The following is a 23154-nucleotide window of genomic DNA, read 5'->3' as shown; positions in this document are numbered from 1 at the left end:
TAGGATGGTTGTATGAAAACAATTCTTATTGTATGCAAGATAAGTAGAACGCGTTAGATCTATGAATCTACTGTAGGCTGCATATTCTATGTTAAATAAGGGTTAGATGGTTCCGGGTGGGTGAAAAAAATACATTATTAATGAGGACAGTATTCTCTAAACTGTAAACACAGCGGAGCCGAGCCGTCACTCTATTGATTGTTTCATAAGCTAAAACTTGTGTTGTGTTTTCTCTTCAGATTTTATTTGTGGGATTTAAATATCCCACGGTATCAGCCATTACTGCATGCTTGGAAACATTTACAGTTACTTAAAAAACAGCCTTCACATCATTACAGTAAATCTTTAAAGAAAACACTTATACATCCCTACAATGCATAATTTAAAAGCAATATCCTACAGAGACTGTAGAAAGGGTGCAAATAACTCATTTAGGAAGGTGTGTGTGGGGTATTTCAGGTAATCGATTTGAATGCCATTTGAGCCGATCTATGCAATTGTCACATAATATTCCTACTTTTACACATGGTCATAATAATGTAATCTTATATAATGACTTTTTTAACAAAACATGTATATTGAAATAAGCCATGAGGGGCGAACAGGGAACTTGTTTCAACGCCGCTCTGGGATACAAACACAACACCCGTGTGCTCTGTAACTTTGGATTCAGCGACTCAATGTCTTACAGAAAATGAAATGTACGCACGGTGCATACAGGATTACGGCGTTAGTGTGCACCTTATATTGATTATGAGCGGCAAAATTGTCATGCGTCGCTTTAAATGTTGCTGGCGCATGGACTTGTGAGACGGCATCTCCTTTCATTGGTGGTCCAGTGTATTCTATGCGTAAGGAGGTAACAAAGGAAGCATTGAAGCACCCTTTCTTATCAGCCACTTAAATACTTCCGGGTCATTTCACTCCATTAGGAACCTTCCTAAGCAAAATTGACTATTCGCCCGCAGCCTTTGTTTACGGAAGAAGCAACCCGCGGCAGGCTGAGTGCTGCAGACCACAATCGAAAGAGACCGTTGGAAGAGACATTTTCTGGTTTCCTGCAACACAATCTTTGTAAATACACCTTTTAAAACTTTAACTACAAAACATAGAGCGGGCTCGACCAAGGACGCTGGAAAGCAGACCTGGGGGGGATGTTGCTCCCAACAGGATAGTCTCCAAAGCAAGCAGGCCCAGGTCCGCAGCACGAATAGAAACAGCGGCTGGGTGAGTCAGTTTAACACAGCACAACCCCTAGGTAGGCAAGTATACGCTGATCCAGGCAAGCATAGGTCTCATTCTCACGTTAAATGCATCACGTAGGGAGAGGAGACAATAACAGTTAAGTTATGAGCTAGATTTAGTAGCTGTGTTCTTTTGTTATATAAGCCTAAGTTAGCCGTTAACACACACACATATACAGGTATCACTTGTATTTTCAGCAGAGAACATTAAGAACACCAAGAACATTACATTAATTCCCACAGATCTTTTTTTCACTGTGGTGCTCCAGCAGACTTGCAAAATGGGGTCAGATTGTGATACTCATGAGCATCTTCATGAGGTTATAAAGCAGCCTGACAAAAAAATCAGTCAAGCTGAATATGTGAACATGCTGATTGAAACCGCTGAAGTAGCTGCAATCTTTTATGTTCTGTATCTTGAAAGTGGCTCCTCTCTCATCCAGAAGTGCTGGTAATCTACGAACAGGCAGCTTGATTTTCCCAAAAAAACTCTTTCCTCTTATGTGTTCAGGGACTGAGGATCACGGTTTTATCCGTGTTAGCAGAATTCCAGTTAGCAGTTGAAATGCCAGGAACGCTCAGAGTACTGGGCAGAGCACAGCAGTCTGAACTCACTTTTCCTTTCATGTGTTAGAGAGTGATGAAGGGAGAGAGGGAGTGTGTGCTTTAGAAAAAGGGAGAGATGGAGTCAGTGAGAAAGAAAGAAAAGGGGCGGGAAGCATATGGATGGATGGACAGACAAAGGGAAGCGTGAATATAGGCAGACAGGAATGTGTGAAAAACAAGAAGGCTTTGCTAATAAATAGAGCAGTGAAGATTTCATCATAAATAATAACTACTCTTTTTGTTTTTAAGGATGGAGCAGAAGCCTAGAGCGAATGTGTGTTTGAGTGCGTTAGTATGCCATTTAGATCTAGAGGGTTGTGGTTAGCCTAATTTCACATCAAGATAAAGTGTTATTTTGGTTTACACTTCCTCCAACCCCTCTCCCTCCCTCATTCAGTCTCATGCTCACACATCTCAGCATGCTTCTGGCTGAAGAAGGGCTTAAAGTTCCTACAAACACACAAAGATGCAAATATATACACATGAAATATGAATAAACGTTTCACAGAGCAGTTGGAGTCAAATTTGAATTCAATCGGGTTGGCATCCATTAAACTCCTTAAAATGTAATGTGAGTTAAATATAATGTTGTTGTTGTTTTTTTCGCAGTGTGGCATGCTAATGTTTTTGTATTCCAAAGAATCTTGAATTAATTTGGTTTTTAGAAGAAAGAAAATCCGATTTGAAAAAGGGAAAATTTAGACAAGTTTGGCCTGTGTACAGAGAAAGGTAGGTGGTTTACTTGCAAGGACAAATGTCAAGGTGTATGATGCAAGCTGTGTCAAAATGTCAGAAGTCAAAATGCTGCCTTCTTCTTTGCTGCATGTTTGTCTGCGTTGCTGTAATTATAGGAAGTCCGTTACAAAATAGATAAAAGAGGAACTCGTCCAACAGTTCCAGATGCATGTGCCAGTCTGGGTGTGTCAGCGAGGGGGCTGGGAGGGACACGCACACTCACACTTTTCATGGTGTGTGAGGAAGATCTCATCTATGACCCAACGCAACTTCAGCCTCTTAGGGCGCTCATACAGAGTGACCTCTGGGACGTACTTCAGCACCTAAAAGAGTCAGAGAATAAGACAGCAGGGGTGAGATAATGTATTCACTTTTGCCTGGATTGTTGGTAGGTGTTGGAAATACTTTGTCTACTCTATGACTGCGTAACTTCAATACTTTTACGCACTGGCCAAATTGCCTTCACAGTATTGAGTATTGAAAAAAGCCTTTTCATTCAATACCCAATGTCAATAACTAAGGAGCTATCAGCGTTCGGGAACTGGTCTCAAATTTCACGGTATCCATATTGAAATTTGAAAGACAGCCAGCCATAGCTAACTCATTGTAGCTGATGCCAATAAATCCACTTTGAAAGACAGAGACATGAGACATGTACAGAAAAGCTGAGAAGCTGATGTAAAGTCTGTTTTTAAAGAAGAAAAATCTCGGCATTGAAGCAAGTGAAGGACGCCAAATATAAAGTAGATTAGATAGCAAGCAAGGTTTCTAAGAATGTGCAGAATGAGAATTACAGTCTGGGGGCACTTCCACCCTTTATCTTGTTAATCATAAATCACCACACTGAAATTCGTATTCGTATTTGTCTTCAGGGTGACTTGGAGCTGAAATACTTCCCAAAAGGGCAACATCCAAGACATATTACCAAAGGACTCACTGCTGACTGTGCAGAGAAAAAACTGTATCTTAGAAAACATATAAAAAAAATCAGTACAGTGCACACATAGATTACAGATATACACAGACTGATATGTGTATGTGGTTACCATTTATACTTCGTAAAAAAGTTTGCATATTAAGTTTTCCACAAAAGAGTTATTAACAAATGTGGAAAAAAGGTGAAAGAAGAAGAAGGCCCTGTTAAGACTGAGAGTCTCTGGAAGGACAATGAAAAGGATTTGATAGTCAGAATAACTCCGTTCACTATAACTGACTTTGTTGCAGATGGCCACATTGTTTGCAGGTGCCACTACTAATGTGAAAAGGGAGTGGAGGTACAAATTGTTCCACAACAGATGCAGTCAATTTGTTCTCCAAAGCACTGTGGAAGCAAAGCTGCCCTTCCCAGCACTGAAGCAGTAGTGTGAGTAATGTGTTTCTTTAGAAGTTAAGTCAGTGAAGGAAGCAGTTACATAAGCGAAGTTTCCATCCACTTGTGAATTGAATTATCTGAAGTTTGGTAAAACAAACTCATGCGAATAAAGCTGGTGAAAGTGTGTTTCCATGCAACAGCTTTAAATTGAATCCTGTTTCGTAATGACGTCACATGAATTGATTTTAGACATTTTAAGATGCTTTCTATTCATTTTCTCACTGAATTGCACAATATTCAAACAAAGACAAAATGGATCGCGCCATCTACCAACAAATGATCAGTATTGCACAAGTTGTAATAGTGCTCATGTGCCGCTGCGAGACAACTCTTTTTTTGAGACATGTCTCGCTGTTTTAGCGCCTTCCATTTACGTCCCACAGCTTGTCGAAAACTTTGTTGGCTGAGTTCCTCACGAAGGAATTTGGCATTTCTTTGATTTTTTCTTTCTAAAATAGCCGTTATATTTTGCTCATAAATTAAATTCAAAAAGTCTCTTGTCTCCTCGGTCATCCACTTACACCAGTCTTTGTTGACGCCCGGCTTTTGTGCAAACAGAGCAGAAATACTGGGTGAAAACTAAAAACTTCTTCGTTTTGTGGCGGTTGCAACCATAAAATGACCTAAAACTTAATAGCAATTCATTATTTATACAGCAAATGTTTCCATCAGCGTTTATCGCATAAGCTGTATATCGATCAAGATAAAATCCGATGAGACTGAACGTATTTCTTTTGAGTCGATATTCTCGAATTTCAATCAAATTTTACGGTTTCCATAAGGCATATTTTATTCGATATCACTTAATTTGGATAAAAACGTGTATGGAAACATAGCTATAGACTACGAGGAGAAGAGGACGGAAATTTCTTACATACGCGCACACACAAAAAACACAATGATACGCAACCACGCATTCATGCAAGCATTTTTCTGCATGCACACACTAGACAGAGGACAGTTACATCCCAAATCCTACTTTTGTCTTCATTTCCATTGTATGATTTTTCAACAGCGAGAGAGAGACACAGAGAGAGCCCTGTGGACCATGTTTCAATACTGAAGCAATACGAGAACAAAGACACAAAGAGAGAGAGGGAAGAGAGAGAAAAGAATGAATGAGAGGCTTAAAGAGCAAGAATGATTCATTGCAAAGGGATAAATTGAAAATGGGAATTGGGAAGAATGAAAGGATGATGGAACCCTAGAGAGACAGAGAGGGATGGAATGCTAACAATGCATTGAGAGATGGAGATTTAAGAGAGAAAGATGGAGCCGACAGACGAAAAAAGGAGAGGAACAGGGAGACAGTGTGAGGCTGATGGTGTATTGCTGTTTTATTGTTGTTTTGCCGCCTGCCTCTGCATGCCCACTATTCACCCACCATTATTGTAGCCCCTTTCAGGCACACCAAAAATGTGCTGTAAACTTTAAAGAGACATTAAATGAACATATTTTATTACAGCCTTATTTAAAACACTAAGGCCCCTATTTTAACGGTCTGAAACGCAATAATCAAACGGAGAATGCAAGTAGCTTTGTGGGCACGGACCCTTTTTTCTACCGTCAAACTAGCAAAAGTGGATTTGGACAGGCCCTAAATGCACCTGCACCATGCGCTTCACATTTGTGCTTAGATCGTTACAATAGGGCCCTTTAGTTCTTCATATAAATAGTTTCAGACTTTCTGCTGCTTCCCTACGCATAGCAGGTACCAAATATTGCACCGTGATAGAAAATTCCCACATTTTTAAGACTCATTGTGTAATCCGTATGTGTGTGTTTGTGTGTCTACCTCGTGTAGTTTGAGTGTCGTTTTGGAGGCTTGACAGGTGCAGCCATTGTTCCAGTTTTCAGTTCCACAGCCACAGTTGCCTCCACAGCGTTTGACCAGGAGACATCGAGGGAAGAAAACAGCATTGGTGGCCCTCAGCTCCTCGCGCAGGTTTACAGAGTAGTTGCGAGGCGTACAGCTGTACCGCTTGACGTCGTCAAAGAGACGGTTAAGATCAACTGAAAAGTGAGTGAGATACAGAGAAAAGATGGATGGTTAGTTACGTTTTTATGCTGTATTTAAGTTTCCTCTTTGCTGTGGTGGTTTTGAACTGCACTAAAGAGAGACAAAAAGACATTTTGATTTATCATTGCTTTGCATTAATAGAAATGTGGGGTATTGTTGGGACAGACAAAAAAGTGGAACTGGGGAGGGAGGCTAAGTAGCTGTTATTCACACTCAAAGTATGCTCAAAATTGATCTAGTGAAAATGGTTGGAAGGCGGAGAGAGACTATTAGATATGAGTAGAATTGCAACAACAATTGACTGTAGAAGAACAGATGGAGAGATGAGAGATGCAAAGATGCAGGAGAGTACAGAGGAGGAAGCAGGAGCCATTAGATTTAATGACCTATTGACTTTCTTCATGTCATCGCTTTAAAGGAACACACAGACGTATTGGGACTAAGCTTATTCACCCTATCCACTAGAGTTAGATAAGTCCATACATACCCTCCTCATCTCTGTGCGTGCGGTTCTTGTGACATCCCTTATTGTAAGTGCAACGATACGTTAAAGTCCAATAAGTAGTTTTACTTTATAAAACCGTTGGTGGCTTAAAAAGCCACCAGCTTTTTCATATTATACCAACATTTGCAGTATCCTGAGCTTTTTTGTAAAGGTTACTAGGAAAAAATCTTACTTTTATTTGCAATTGTCACGGTCTCTCGCAACTTCATTGCAACAAAAATACAAACGGCATTTCAACTTTTCTCGCAATTTAATAAACAAAGCTATGGCAAATTCAGGTATTTTTTGCCAGAACAATCTAAAATATAGGCTGCAAAATCCTGAACGGACTGAGAAGAGAACCAGAACAATCATTGCAAGCATTTGTATTCATCTTCTAGCATGAGGGACAAATTGAAAGAGTGAAGGAAATTAACAATGTGTCTTCTGTGGAATATAGTGTGAGAACTTTATTATTGCTCGTATTCTGCAGGCAATCCCAAGTAGCCACAGGTGGTTTGAAGGACAGACGAGTCCTCTCTGCGCTGAGGTAATCAGCAAGATAATAATCATCACAACACTTACTTTAACACTACATTTTAACACTAGTTCTAGCCACTTTAATAATGAAATGCCTCTCTGCCTCTTAAGTACAAAATCTGGTGTTAATTTCTGTGCATTGTTGGACACATGCAGCCACTTTCCTGAAACCGCTTACAGGACTTACACAAGTCGGCCCACAGCGTGTATGTCCGTGCCTGTCTCCGCCGCCTCTACCTGCAGTTTTTTAGCTGTGTGCCTGCCTGGTTTACTCACTGATGGCCGATTTAACTCACCTTTTTTGTCTCCTTAAAAAAAAATTAAAGAACACATTGTCAACATAGAAAAAAATTTAATTATCCTTATTTTTTTATCAAGGTAAGATGCAACTAATCGTGATTTAGATTTTAAGTCATAATGTGCAGCCCTAGCAACCTGTAGAGAACGTACAAAGTTAAATTGCATGCTTTCATTCTGAGGAAGTCAAACTTGCGGTTAATGTCCCGGGGGTTGTATACACATGTTAACCAGCCGTGCCTGGTCCTCTGGTAACGGTAGAAGTTACAGTGCGTTCAGCCAGCATCAGTTGGATTCAATTCACATTATTGTAATGTAAGTACACAAATGTTAAAATTACTTAGTTATCATGTAATTAATTATTTACTCTAGAAAAAGAGTGAACATTAGAGCCACTTTGGACGAACACACCATATCTCAACTAGTTAATTATCCTCCGGACCGCTGTAAGGCAAGGCAAGGCAGCTTTATTTGTATAGCACATTTCAGCAACAGGGCAATTCAAGGTGCTTTACACAAAATCAGTTAAACAGATAAAACACAGGTACAAACAGTTAAAAATCATAAGCATTAAAAACCGGTAAAACACATGAATAGACAGTTAAAAAATAGACATATAAAACACAAGAATAAAAGTTACAGTGCAGCATAAGAAATTTAAAGAAATGACCAGTCATTTAAAGAAAGGCAACATAAAAAAGAAAGGTCTTCAACCTTGATTTAAAAGAGCCGAGAGTAGCGGCGGACCTGCAGCTTTCTGGGAGTTTGTTCCAGATATGAGCATAGAAACTGAAAGCTGCTTCCCCCTGTTTAGTTCTGACTCTGGGGACAGAAAGCATACCTGTCCCAGATGACCTGAGAGGTCTGGGTGGTTCATAGTGTAGTAGCAGATCAGAAATGTATTTTGGTCCTAAACCGTTTAGGGATTTATAAACTAGCAAAAGTACTTTGAATACAATTCTTTAAGGTAAAGGAAGCCAGTGTAAAGACTTCAGAACTGGAGTGATGTGATCCAGTCTCTTGGTCTCTGTAGTCTTTTTCTTTCTCTTTCCTTTCCGTCAGGTGGCTTTCCGCTCGTGGTGTGAAACGCGCATCCATGCAACCCTCCACTCCAACAACCACAGCTGAAAGACGGCCTTTAGTTACACTTTTGCTTTTTAAAAGCGTGACGGCTAGCCTAGCTGTGGTAGGTACTGTGAACTGCGTTGCAAGAGAGAGTTGATTGCGATATATGATCTCAATGCTTAAGGGAGAAATTCTTACACAATGTAGCTTTAAGAAGAAGGAGACTGAACAACCTTGCAAGAAGAAATTCCTGATGTGTTCACAAATGTCAGAATGTGACTGTCTTCTGTCCAGCAGAAAGAGGCAAAAAGCACTACACTCAAACAGAGTAGTGGGTAGTAGAGCTTGTCCTTTGGCAGTGATAGGAGCTGTGAGAATAGAAGAGCGTATGGCTACACCTTGCCCCTTATAAGTCCTGTACACCCTTGCTTGCTCCGCTCTCAGACAAAAATGAAGATGACAGAGCAAGCGGATAGGAGACTGAAGGAAAATAGAAGCAGGGTTTGGATATGAGGGCCATTTCTACAGCCAGTACAGAGTGGAGCTGGCTGTTTGATTATTTTTTTAAACAAGCACATATAGCCAAATAGAGGGTTAAATGGGATAATCCTTTTTTCAAAACAAGTAATATATATATATATATATATATATATATATATGTATATATCATATGAAGACGATTTACATTTTCTCGAGTCATTGCTAGATTTTTTTTACTTCATTGAAGTGCAATTACGACCATCACAAGAATAAAGGACTTGTCAAGATCGATATTTGCAGTGAACTATAGCTACTACTTGGGGAGATTGGCTTGTTTTTTCAGCTTTGCTGCAACAATAAAGATCAGTAATTCAATAGAAACTGCCTAGAAATCACATCCACACGTCCTCAGTAACAGTGACATTGCTGCTTGACGTGCAATACTGTGTGTGAGAGAGAAACCACATGGATTTGCAGTGAGGTCAAAGGAGGCGTAATAGCATTGATAATCAATGACCAATTGTTCGCAAAAGAAATCTGTGCTGTCGGGATTTCTATTCATGATCCACAATATGAGAGGCCAAATGAACTACTACTATAGAGAGAAGAGCAGGTGATTAAATCTTTTGCTTTGGTAATACACAGACAGATGGAGATAAAGGTACAATAGAATGTGCGTCCATCCATCCTTCTATCCATCCATCTATCTTTATCCGGTCGCAGGGGAAGCAGCTCCAGCAGGGAGCCCCGAACTTCCCTTTCCCGAAGCACATCAACCAGCTCTGACTGCGGAATCCAGAGGCGTTCCCAGGCCAGGTTGGAGATATAATCTCTCCACCTAGTCTTGGGTCTTCCCCGAGGCCTCCTCCCATATGCACGTGCCTGGAACACCTCCCCAGGGAGGCGCCCAAGAGGTATCCTTACCAGATACCCAAACCACCTCAACTGGCTCTTTCAATGCAAAGGATCAGCGCCTCTACTATTTCTCACCCTGTCTCTAAGGGAGACGCAAGCCACCTTCCTGAGGAAACCCGTTTCGGCTGCTTGTATTCTGGATCTCGTTCTTTCAGACATGACCCAGCCTTCATGACTATAGGTGAGGGTAGGAACGAAGACTGACCAGTAGATCGAGAGCTTTGCCTATTGGCTCATCTCTCTTTTTGTCACAACGGTGCAATAAACTGAATGTAATACTGCACCCGCTTCTCCGACCAGTCTCCTGCTCCATGGTCCCCTCACTTCCGAACAAGATATTTAAATCCTTAACTTGGGGTAAGGACTCATTCCCTACCTAAAGAAGGCACTCCATCAGTTTCCTGCTGAGAACCATGGCCTGAGATTTAGAGGTGCCGATCCTCATCCCAGCCGCTTCACACTCGGCTGCAAACTGATCCAGTGAGTGCTGAAGGTCACAGGCCAATGATGCCATCAGGACCACATCAACTGCAAAAAGCAGCGATGAGATACTGAGCCCACCAAACCGCAGCCCCTCCCCACCCAACTACGCCTCAATATCCTGTCCATAAATATTGCAAACTGGATTGGTGACAAACTGCAGCCCTGTGTGAGGCCAACGTTCACCTGGAATGAGTCCGACTAACTGCCGAGAACCCAGACACAGCTCTTGCTTTGGTCATACAGAGATTGGATGGCCCTGAGAAGGGACCCCCCCACCCTATACTCCCGCAGCACCTCCCACAGTATCTCCTGGGGGACCCGGTCATACGCTTTCTCCAGATCCACAAAACACATGTAGATTGGTTGGGCATACTCCCAGGCTCCCTCCAGGATCCTTGCAAGAGTGATTATCTGACCGGTGTTCTACGACCAGGAAGGAATCTGCATTGTTCCTCGTCAATCCTAGGTTCGGCTATCGACCGAAACCTTCTTTCCAGCACCTTGGAGTAGACTTTACCAGGGAGGCTAAGAAGTGTGATGCATCTGTAATTGTCACACACCCTCTGGTCTGCCTTTTTGAAGAGGGGAACCACCACCCCGATCTGCCACTCCTTAGGCACTGTCCCAGACTTCCACGCAATGTTAAAGACACGTGTCAACCAAGACAGCCCCTCCACACCCAGAGCTTTCAGAATTTGGGGCTTTGCCATTGTGGAGTCGATACCTTAGAACTGCCTACAGAGTCCTCTGGGATAACATTTCCCGGAAAGACTTTTTCTTCATACGGATGCCTTCCCTGACCACCGGTGTCCACAGGGGTGTTTGTGGGCGACCGCCCCTTGAGGCACCTAAGATCCTAAGACCACAGCACTCAACCGCAGCTTCAGCAATGGAAACTTTGATTATTGTCCACTCATGTTCAGTGCACCCGGCCTCCACAGGGATGCAGGAAAATCTCCCCCGGAGGTGTGAGATGAAAGTCCGTCAAATAGGGACCTCCTCCAGACGTTCCCAATTTATCCGCACTACCCGTCTTCCTCCATCCCCTGACTCAACTCACCACCAGATTGTGATCAGCACAGGCGTCCAACAACAGACAACCACTCTGGTTTAGATCAAGGGGGCCATTCCTCCCAGTCACTTCCCTCCAAATATCTCCATCATTGCCCACGTGTGCGTTGAAGTCCCCCAGCAGTACTACGGAGTCCCCTTCTGGAGCCCCATACAGGACTCCATTCAAGGTCTCCAAGAAGGCCGAATAATCCAAACTCTTGTTTGGTGCACATGAACAAACAACAGTCAGAGTTGGGCTACTCCGGAGTAGGACAGAGTCCAACCCCTATCCAGGAGTATGGTTCCAGAACCGAGACTATGCATTGAGGTAAGCCCCACCAGATCTAACTGTTAGTGCTCTACCCCCCCCGCACAAGTTCTGGCTCCTTCCCCCCAGAGCCAGCCTCTGCTGCCCAGGTTTGTCAGTCGAGGCCCCTGACCTTCGCTGCCGCACCCGACCCCAGCAGTTCCTCCCACAGGTGGTGGGCCCATGGGATGGAGAGAAGGGTAGACTATTCATATTGACATTGATTGAGGTTTTGTCTAAGTGATAAATTTCCCATGTTTACAGCATTTTCATTTAAAGCCATTTTAGTTGCATGGCAAGATGACAAAAATAAGATTGATTATAAAAGGCAACTAGAAATGCAGCAAATGGAAGCAACTGTATGTGCATGCTTCTGTGTGTGAGATGTTTTTTTTTTTATCTTTGTGTTTACATGCTCCTCAAGTCCCTGCATTCTGTCTTAGAGAGAGTTGCTCTGAGCACATCCGCTGCACATTTTGAATGAAAAGTGGATTACGTCTGCATTTCTGTGAGTATTAACATGTTAAACGAGGACATCTGATTCAAATAACATGTCTTTGACATGTTTAAACTAAATTAGGAAATGTTTACATATTTGTGTATTGAGAATACAATGTAAGAAAGAATCTTTGCCTTATTACCTTGTTTAAACCGTATCATTTTAGCCACAGGTAGAATATTGTGTGCTATTCTTTTTTGTTTCTCAAGTGTAGAATTGCATATACACATCAAAGATAGAAATCCCTATTTTAAAAAAAAAAGAAGCATTTTTTGTTTGTAACAACAACAATAACAACCTCATAGGCGTTGTGGAATATGGATAACAAATGTAGAATAGAACTTCATGTTTGTCTTCAGGACATAGCTTATGTTAAACTGTCAGACTCATGCTGCTGTATATGCAGCATGAGTCTGAAAGTTTAACTGCTAATGGTTTTTTATTTACATGTATTTTTTTTGACAAAGAATTACTAATTGCAATGAGAAAAGGACAATGTTTAATGTTTTATTTGATCACAATATTAGACACAATAACAACCGCTTTAACTAACTTCTATGTTGTGTTACAGAGTCATAGTCAGGCATTAATTACTAACTTCATCAACTATACTTTGGCTCACAGTCAAGTCCTGCATCTTATTTTGTTGGGAAAAGAACAGGTGACAGAGAAACTATCATTTCTGTTTTTGTGTTATTACTAGAGAGCAAAATAGATTTTCAACAAGTGACGGTTTTTGACGACAGAACTAAAGGGATGTCAAGTGTCATAGCACGTGTCTCTAACAGCTTTTGGAACTGGATTTATTTTCTGCGTTTTTAGGTTAACCTAGTTTATGTGTGAGTTTCTTAGACTTAAGTGTCCCAATTAATATTGTTGATATAGGGCTTACCATTCTTCATGGTAATAAAGGTGGGTGTAAGCTACAGAGTATGTGTGTGTCTTAATGAAAACAAAGCCAAGCTGCTGACTGTGGCAGATTTCTGCTCTGTTGCACAGGTTGAATTTCCAATTAGAAAGGGGTACGCCTGTACAGTGTATCAAAGACCTGCAGCGCCTATGCACCCTTCTTTAGTGTTGCAGGACGCATAAACTCTTCATATATGGAGCCTGCTAATGCCAGCCGAGCACACAGACGCACTGATAAATAGAGATAGATTTGCTGTCAAGCACAAACGTTTACTAAGGAACAGGAGAGCCCTCGAGTAGAAAGGCCAAAAGAGTGTAGGAGAGAGATACAGAGGCACAGGTGAGAGAGACAGCATTGAAATCACCCAATTCCGTTGAAAGCTTGAATGCTTCTATACTGTAGACTCACACACACACACGCTCCCATGATTGAGTTGACGTATGTGTATTTAATAAGTGTATTTGTGTCAAGAAATCCGCTGTCTCTGTGCATTTTAAGGACAAAATCTATTGTCTCAGTGACTTAAGGTCATTGGCACTGACTTCACAGGAAAGAATTGCCTTGAACTGCTGGTCCTGTGTCACCTTGCATCTGTCAGTGACTCCTTTTTAGACCCACTGGAGGGCAAACTGCTCATTTGATGATTCTTTAACTACTTTAGGCCACAGTTGGTTCTTGCATCATAATATGAGCTGGTTTCTCATTTTGTTTTGTTTTACTAATGATCTTTTATATATGTGTATTCCATTGTGTAGTACTGTATGTATGAGTCTTTCAAGTTCAGAATGTACTTTCACAACCAAATTTGTCAGAATGTTTTTTTTATACTATTTATTTTCCTTTTCTACAGTATGTTTAACTCAGAGGAGTTAGAACACAGAAGTTTCTTCTACCTTTTTCACATTCCTTCCTACATACCAAAATGTTGAGATACAGTCAACCACTGAATACGCAACACTTTATTCAGATTGGCTGTAACCCGTTCTTCACTTCATCATAAGCCAGCGATATGACTCCATCAAAGCCCTAACTAATATTTTCCTTCAAATTACCGAGTAATGGACTATGTGCTCTGCAATGCTGTACCTCTGAGTTACAGAGACAATGAAGACAGCCTGCTCTACCCTCCCCTCTAATACACCAGCTATGAACAACTGCAGCGAAATACTGTGAACGCAGCAGAGTAGTTGAGGATCATCACCACCAGCACAATACAATGTGATGAGAACATCACCGCTTTTATCTTTCTGCATCAACCTTACAAACTTAACATGTCATTTCCAGTCCACTGGTCTCATTTAAAAGTCTTCTCGTATTTAAAGTTAGATATTGACTTCTGAGACCTTTTCCAATATCCACACAGCATAAAACTGTACAGAAACCTACAGAATAAACTATTCTTGATCCAAATGACTTTACATTAAGTGGAATATTAAAACCAAAATTAGATTTTTATGGCTACACAGTTTTCTCCCTGAAGTGAAGCCTGATATAAAATATTTTGGATTTCCAGAAAAATCTTCACTAGAATTTTAAAGCCCCATACAAAATTCACGAAGGGTTGCAAGTACTGTCAATCTTCTGATTGATCAACTACCAACTATGCAGCTCTACACAACGTTTTGACACTTGTAGGTCATTGTTGTACTACACACACAATCACACACACAAAAAAACATGCTGAAAAACTGTCACTTTCTTTGATTTTTAACTCTGTTTATAGTTTGAAAGAATCCAATGAATTGCAAATACCATCATCTACTCATAGTCTTAGGTTTAAGTTTTGTATTTATTGTACAATAAATACATATTTATTGTACAATATTGTACAATAAATACCTGTGTATTGTATTTATTGTATGTATAAAACAATCTTGTAATGGGTCACCACTTGCTACTTGAAGCAGTTATTAAAATAAGATATTAAGACTAAATAAAAGTGATTATCTTCATACTCAAATCCCAGTCATGCAGGGACAGTGTTCTGCAATCTATGTACATATGTCGGTTGGACAGTTTCATTAATGGCTTTAAACACGTAAAGATATAAAGTATAGCTTACCTTTATTATGTCTGCTTGCCAGATGATAGGCCCTGGATCTATAATGTATATGTGTTTGAGTGTAGATGGTGTCCAGGTCCTGTCTCCAGGTGTCTGGGCTCAAGGATCTGAACAGTTGTTCCACAGTGTCAAAGGCGGCTATGGTCCGGTCCAAATCCTCCAATGAGAAAGGAACCTCTGTGACTGCTTTTGGCATATGCTCTGCACCAATGCCCTGCAAAGAGCAAAGATAAAGACAAAATTAAGAATTCTTTTATTCATTTGATCCTATTCTATCTTCAGCAATTGTTCATTTATAACAAGATCACCTACAGCACATTAGGAGATCCCAGGTAGCTATGTGCCAACACCTTCAACATTTGTGGGTCCCTTTATTATTTCTTCCACCAATTATTATGCAACACAGAACTATAATACAATCCCATTTAAATGGTTACTGGAGAGTCAGGAAACACGTCCCAATGATTTTTGCTGTGTTTTATGTTTTAGTTTTGTTTAATTTGAAAGCAATAGCTTTATGCACATAGATAGAAGGGGTACTTCTGCAGCTGAGGAGATATTGGTTTTCTTTGAGGGGATTGAACATTTCAGACATAGTTTTTGACATATGACAAAAGTCACAAGCTCCAATTGATTACTTTTCAAATAACTACATATTGACATCTGTAATTTGCTTTAATTTAGAGTTAGTTTTAAGACCAAATAGAGGTTGAGAGATAGAAATATAACTAATGTATCACACTTTGTATTTTCTCATTAATGTGCCAACATGATCTTAATGTAAAACAACCACAAATCACTATGCAAACCAACAGAGTAGATTGTTTTTATTTGAATATAAAGTGGAGGATGCCAACAAGTTGCACATGTACATGTCATCTGCACTGGTAGTGACATATCTTCACGTACACAAAGAAAGAAAATACACCCACACACATAACCATTATTAATCCATGCAGAACAACTGCCACGCAGCCCAATGCACACTACTTATTATGGGCACATCTGTCACTGAACTCCAACGCTCATACACACAAATTACACCAATGTACTTTAAACCAACTTTGGAAAGAAATAAGTACATACATGCATAAATGTGTTCTGTGTGTGGGTGCATGTTAGCCTATGCAAATAGCCCACATATTACAGTTGTTGTTGTAGCCATTGTTCCCCATTGTATTTAAGAAAACATGGAATGTCCTTTTTTTTCTGTGCAATAAATAGTATCTGCAAAATAAAGTTATCAACAGTTTGAAACGAGAGAAGTAAAGTATTAGTTTGAAACTATTGTATAAAACGGGTGATGGTGATGACATTTCCCTAGCTGTACATTTATTTCGTATTTTGTACAAAACTGTTAAATACACATCCATTCATTCTTCCATTCAATGGTTAATGTGTGAGCTCTTTCTGCCAGAAAATACATATAATTTAATCTAAGATTTCAATTCTTGGATTTAAACAATTCTTAAAGTGTATGTGTGTGCAAGACTCACCAACATTGGAACAGTGACAGCCTCCCAGTTGGTGATGGATGCAGGCAGAGGACAGTCAAACTGCATGATTGGATAGCAGAAATAAACAATCATCAGGTGATCAAATGAGCAGACAATGAATGAAAATCCATACAGAAGAAAAGGAAAAGAATGATGATTATTGATTTGTAGAAATTGTGATCTTCTGTGTGATGATACCTGTGTGGTGGTTCTGTAGGTATGCAAGGGTTCTATTTTGTGTAGGATTCGCCCTCTAAGAGCTGTTGCTATTTGGGTTACCCCTTATGCAGTTGTGAAGACTTATTTTGCGCCCTTGTGCCCTGCACGGGCCTCTCTAACGTCCGCAGGCCCCTGGCCACTGGCTGCTCCCTATTTTTCTTCAGCAACAGTTCGAAGACTTTGAAGAACAACAGTGTACTCTTCTGTACTGATTGACGGACTAGCTAAATCTTGCCGTCAGATCTCCACCAGATCTGCTAGGCGTGCCTCGGCTTGTTTTGCTGGTTTGGCACCCCGCCGGCCGCCAGCCAGCAGTTCTCTTACCGACAGAGGAACTTAAGCTGCAGACGATGGCAGCCGGGCGGACAGTCAGTTAAGGATACCACTAGCAGCGACAACCAGACATCCCAGAAGGGGATCTCTTTGGAGGGCATAAGCCCGCTGACTTGGATCCCCCCAGAAATGGTTCTCTAGCTGTCACTGGTTCTCCCTCCCCACAATTGGAGAACTGGGCCTTGAAAACGAAGAGGATTATAGAGCCCCACCACTGCAGCTGTCTCCGTCCAAGAAGGGGAGCACCGCATCAACAGCTTTCTCCTCCGCATCAGGCGGGATCCCTGCCCATCGCTGAGATTTTTGTTCTCGACCTGTATGAATGCTAAGTAAGCATTCTCCGAACCCAGGAGACGGACGGCACCAATTCCTCACTATGCAATGTTCACCAGGGTTCAAGATAACATGGAAACAGAGTTTCCAGCAGTCCCGTCACTGCAGCAGAGTCTGGCCTCCATCGCTCCATTGCATCCTGGAGTGACTGTTCCACATTTTGACTGCCGTACATGCGTCACAGTGTGTGCGCCCGGTCGTTTGTTCACTTCCATTGACCTGAGGGCTAGTTCACCCGCCCCATCGGAACATTCCTGTGCTTCTCATTCCTGGGAGTTCAATAGAAAACCGGCTGCCATTCTGCTAATCTCTGGCCCATCGTTTGCCCTCAAAATATATCAAGGCATTTTTCAGCCATTACGCAGAGAGGATCATGGTTCTGTTAGACAACGTAATCCTTATGCCACCCTCAGAGAGAGCTGCACTCCACACAGTAGGGGCTGTGCAGCATCTACAAATGCCTAATTTGTCATAAACTGGCAGTGTTTGCCAATCCCCTCACAGGCGGTAGTTTATATGGTGTGGACATAAACTCCACCACTATGAAATCCAGGCTGGATGCATTAATCGCTCTACTGTCACACATTGCGCCTCACAGGGTGGTGTCAGCACTGTCTTGTGATGCCTCTGCTGGTGCTGATGTTCGCAAGTGGCTCTTCTAGGACATGGCTAAACGCACACACGTTGCACATGAGGAAAAATTCAGAGACGTTTTGGCCGCCTGCGCCTTGACCCATCACAGCACATGCTGAACCATATCTTCCTCTCCACAGTCAAACCTGGCCTAGTGGAAACCCATTGTGCTCTATCATCGGGGGTTTACCCTTGGGAGGATGACGTCGCACTTAACTGACACAGACGCTTGTCTCGTTGGATGGCACGACAAGTCCAAGTCCAAGTCCCAGGTCCTGGAAGGGACATGGGGAAATCATCCATATCTCCACATTACTTTGAGAATGACTAGCTGACCTTATTCATTCAGCATGCAATGCTTGACGCCGGTCTGCTTTCCAGCGCTGGTTTGTATCCCCTGGCTCTTGTGTTAACCTACCCTCAGACACTGCTGGATAATTATTTGGCTAAGTTTTTAAAGCGAATGTTGCAGCCTTTTCAGTCATGCCACAAAGACTGTGGGAGAGATGGGTTTTGCTGATGCTGTGTATATTTCTTCATTTGCTCACAGTTACTGTAAGTGATGGTTGAGGGGAGGCAATGGCAGAAAAACCACATTAAAAGGGTTAAAGGGTGCCGCTAAAGGCTAATGGATTATACCTATAGTATTACTCCAATGCTCTTGATGTTTTACTATTTGAATAGTTGCCTTCAGCTTGTTGGAGATAGGGGGGAGTTTCACATGTTACGTGAGGTTATGCAAGATGTGTCTGCCTGTTTAGCTGATGGTATGCCAGGAAAGTCCTAAAAGAATTTCAGGTGAAGCTGGTCACAGCATGCCTGTCTGTGTATTTGTGGAAGCAATGCGACTCAAAGCATGTTTACTCATTGTGACATATTTAGAACACATACACACATTATTTATCGTTTTCACAAGCTGTCTCTGACAGCCCCCTTTTTACACACACAAAGAATTTCACTGGCAATCAGACATATCTTCAGTCAATATGGAACAGTAAATCTGTGTCAACAATACAAGTAGACTGTGCCCTCACTTTGTTTGTGTAAGTGTCTGCAAAGTTGACATCAAAGCCTGTCAGTGTGCAAAGTTTTAATTTAACAGGTTCTGGCATTTGGAGTTTGGATAAATGTGCTTATAAACGTAAACCCAAACCAGGTGTGTGTGTGTGTGTGTGTGTGTGTGTGTGTGTGTGTGTGTGTGTGTGTGTGGTAAATGCGTATTTACAGAGTCTCAGTCTCATTTTCTTTTAAGGGTAAATGCCTCATGTAACGTATCTGGAGTCTGAAAATCTGTGAACATCCAGGCTGTAGTCATATGCCAGCTACAGTACCAAACTTTACCCTCTCACTTACTTATCTCTTGCTTTTTTTCGGCATGATTGTATTACTGCTTGAAAGAAAATTGTTGACGTTTTAAACTGATGGAAAACCTTTCCAACTGTAGTTTGGTTCACTTATTTTGGCGTTTTCGTTCTCATGCGTTTAATGTTCACACTGCTTTATAATAATGATCAAATCAAGAGGAGTGGCTCATATGGACTTACTGGTAACTCATTCAGTCATCTGTTTTGATCCTGTAACTTTGTGGAAAAATCAATTTCTGGTGAATGACAGCGAGTCATGCTGCACTTTACTTGTTTATCTTCACTGGTGTGCAAAAACAGATGAACATGTTGAAAAAGGCTTACCCTAATGTTGCAGGGGATACCAAATATAATAATGTACACAGTATATATACTTTATTGACAGGTCACAGTCAGCCGATGGATTCAATAGTTGCTAAAATCACATTCTATCACACAAGCCTCCGCAGTTAGTCTGCTTTGCTTTCACACCACAAGAACCCGAGTTAGTTTGATTCACACAAAACAGGCTAGGTGGAAGGGCACCTTAACGATCTACAGATTACTGTAACTGATTTACGTTTTGCCATGAATAGCTTTATAAATGACAGGGAATTAAGCATTTGTACGTTTTGGATTATATGATATAATTAGCTTTTTTGTTGTTTTTTGTTAATTTCATGTAATGTTAAGAAATGGCATGCAAACTGTGGTGGCTACATCTGGAACGCTTGCTTCAAAATATTTTTTTCTTAAGCAAAATTTGTTATAAAAGCAATGACGCCATATTCATCGGTGGTGAGGAAACGGATTGTTATTTACAGTTGCAGTCTACTGAAGGGGCCACCAGGGAGCTACCCTTTTCAACCTCCATTTTTTACAGTTTGGACACTGGAGCGTCTGAGGATTAAGTCTGTGAAGGAGACTGGGATGAAGGCAAGAGGAACTCCCTGTTGACTTTTACTCTGCGTGACTGGTTATCTCGCTTACAGCAAGGGGACAGCCTAGTTAGTAGATATATCACATGAGACCCATTGTCTTAATCTGCAGTACATTTATGTTAATATATCAGGGTCATTACGTCATTGGAAATGTTCATCTTCACTGGAATTCCAGCAGAAGCAACATAGGCTGGCTTGGTGTTTGCAAACACACAGCTCAGTACTAGGAGGACTTAAGGGCTGCTAAACAGAAATAACACACACACACACACACACACAGACACACACACACACACACACACACACACACACACACACACACACAAGGTGTTTGTTTCATTTTCTGTCATATTCCGAGTCTCCAGTCTGAATGAGAAGCCTGTGTCGGATGACTCAGAATGGGATTCTGGCAACTAATTTGGATAATATGACCTAAACTTTTCCCACTGCACCTGGCTAAGCAGCACTTCTTTTTGCTACTACCCACCCAAAATGCATTACTGTTTCAGACAGAAAAATCAATATTTGAAAAAGAATCTATACGATTTGGAAGTCGTATAAAGATAAACTCAGAGCTGCTTCTTTTCACTATAAATATTATGATTTGTGCACTTCCTCATTCATTACTTTATGTAGCCTACACCGCAGGTGATGAATCACACCCCCTGAGAACAGGATTGTAAAAGGAATAATGATTTGGGGGGAAAACAGTGACATAAGTAATGAGGAGGTTCCCTGTTTGACTGGATTTTTGCCTGCAGATGGTAGGCTTTTGTTTCTTCAGAGGGGGTAGCTGTCTTATATTGGACATAAAAGTCAATTTAGGTCCCAATCTGTAAAAACCTACCCAAACTTATTGTTTTAAAAGTTTTTTATTTAAAGAGACCCAATCCAAAATAGTTCCAATTATATAGGACCAGATCTGAAATGTTGTCAACCTAGTTAGACCCCATTTACAAGTGTCATTACAAGTGTCTCATTTATGTATGAGCTTTATACAATCCCTCCATTCACTGGAAAATCTGATCACAATCTGTCTTGGTTTTCCCAGGCAACATGCGTACGCCTCACACAGCGTTTAGTTTAAATGCTCCTGAAGCCATTTTGTAATCATCAAAAAGTTGAGGAAAAGGAAAATTAAGAGTAAATTTGCACTTCAGCAGTTAAGTTACAACAATAACAGTTTAGCTACTACCTGTGACAATTGTGCAGAATACAAACATAAACTCATACTGATTGGACCACAAGCAAAATAAATAGTCATCTTTATGGCTTTTACTGACAGATCAGTGTTCTCCTATCCTCAGATCACCCAGTTGTTGAACTGAACAGGCATCATATTGTTATGCCTTAAGCATAACTGTGTTGAAATAGTTTGAGACACTTTTTCTGAAGTTTAATGAGACGGACCAATCAAAAAGCTATCCAAGATGCATGAAGTGGCTGAGTCTAAAGAGACAACACTGCGGTGGCACAATGCTGCTCTAATTGACAAGCAGCCACAAAAGGTCATTAAGAGCACCAATACATGTCATTTTCCTGCATGTCACAGTTCACACTCTCCATTTGGCCTCAAAGAATCCATTTTTCTCTGTGGAAAATTGGGACAGACATATGTCCAGAGATGTTAGTGTTACTGCTTGGGTATTAAACAAGACAAGACCCACACATATTTGAAAGAGGGCAGGGGTTTAGTAATAAAAGTGTGTTTTGTTTTGGTCTTTAGTCAGTCCCTTATCCCTTTATGCTTTCATCTCATTTGACTATCTTCTCTCTCTCTCTCTCTTTCACACCAACCCTATTTTGCTTTCCCTTATGTTTCTTTTCTTTATCTAGTCAACCTCAAAGGTCACTGCCTCACAAATGCCTCTCTGTCAGTCTGCCTCTCTCGGTTCAGGTTGTTTTAGTCATTAGCTGACATGCTGATACCATCTCAGACACCTGTTCTCTCATCCCAATGCTGCCTTTCCTCATTCTCTCTCTGCCTCTCTCTTCCTTCTCTCCTTACGCTACCTCCTCTCCTCCTCCCTCTTATCTTCGCAGGTCTGGAGAGAACAAATTAGACCTGCTAAATTAAGCCACACACACCGCTTCAGTCTAGCTGAAGGGAAGCTGTGTGAGATGGAAGATGGAAAGATACAAATAGATACACAAAACACAGGAGCTCTTTGGAAAATGGGTAAAACGAATACAATTAGAAAAACCTCAAGGAGGTAGCTTATGTTTTAAATGTACAGAGGTGTAATTAATTGACCAGAGGAGGATTATAACAAGTGCGGAGGGAGGGAAGACAGAGAGAAGCAGTACGAGTAATTTTTATTATTAATTATATTTTGAGGTACATTTACTTTGTTGTCATTATGTTGGTTTGAACGCGGTAAAGTGGCTCACTAGTATTTTTAGTTGAGGTTGTGCTCTGGCTCAAAGTTTATGGTTGCGTTGCCCTAACACTGTGTGCCATTTATGCTGGTTACCATAGCAACCTTTTTGTTTTTTGAGTCAATACTTAATACATCCCTGCTGCCACTAATAGCTAACATACCAAATATGTTTTGATCCACCCCGAAAAAAAAAGTCTACAACAAATGCAGTGTACTCCAGTTTGAATGACATTTGCTATTAACTGCAGTGCCCAGCTGTTAATTTTCTGTGGACTGGACATATTCAGATGTCACTCCAACTGTGGCTGGGAAGATTTGTGTAAGTTTGTCTAAGCAAATGTCTATTCATAACATTTTTTCTACCCAGTAGTGTTTATTTCTCCAGATTTATCCAGCTCACCAT

General features: G+C 41.1%; 1 protein-coding gene and 1 long non-coding RNA gene across 3 annotated transcripts in view; one reads left to right on the top strand and one right to left on the bottom strand.

The window, feature by feature from the left end:
- Positions 1–2411: 2411 nt before the first annotated feature.
- Positions 2412–23154, bottom strand: part of pdgfd (platelet derived growth factor d) — a 60190-nt gene continuing 39447 nt past the window's right edge. Inside the window, exons 4-7 of one of the 2 annotated variants that reach the window (XM_034867525.1) lie at positions 16569–16628; positions 15073–15286; positions 5753–5970; positions 2412–2908 (exon numbers count right to left, since the gene is read on the bottom strand). In XM_034867525.1, coding sequence (XP_034723416.1) covers positions 2774–2908; positions 5753–5970; positions 15073–15286; positions 16569–16628 — 627 coding nt within the window. In that variant the 3' untranslated portion in view covers positions 2412–2773. The remainder of the gene's footprint in view (positions 2909–5752; positions 5971–15072; positions 15287–16568; positions 16629–23154) is intronic. The other variant, XM_034867526.1, reaches the window with a different exon arrangement.
- LOC117942181 lies at positions 6388–21736 on the top strand. Its single transcript, XR_004656083.1, has 3 exons — positions 6388–6481; positions 19243–19246; positions 21726–21736. It is a non-coding gene; the product is annotated as an uncharacterized LOC117942181 (long non-coding RNA).

Source organism: Etheostoma cragini, chromosome 3 (assembly GCF_013103735.1).
Source record: "Etheostoma cragini isolate CJK2018 chromosome 3, CSU_Ecrag_1.0, whole genome shotgun sequence".
NCBI lineage: Eukaryota > Metazoa > Chordata > Actinopteri > Perciformes > Percidae > Etheostoma > Etheostoma cragini.
This window is presented reverse-complemented; position numbering and strand designations above follow the sequence as displayed.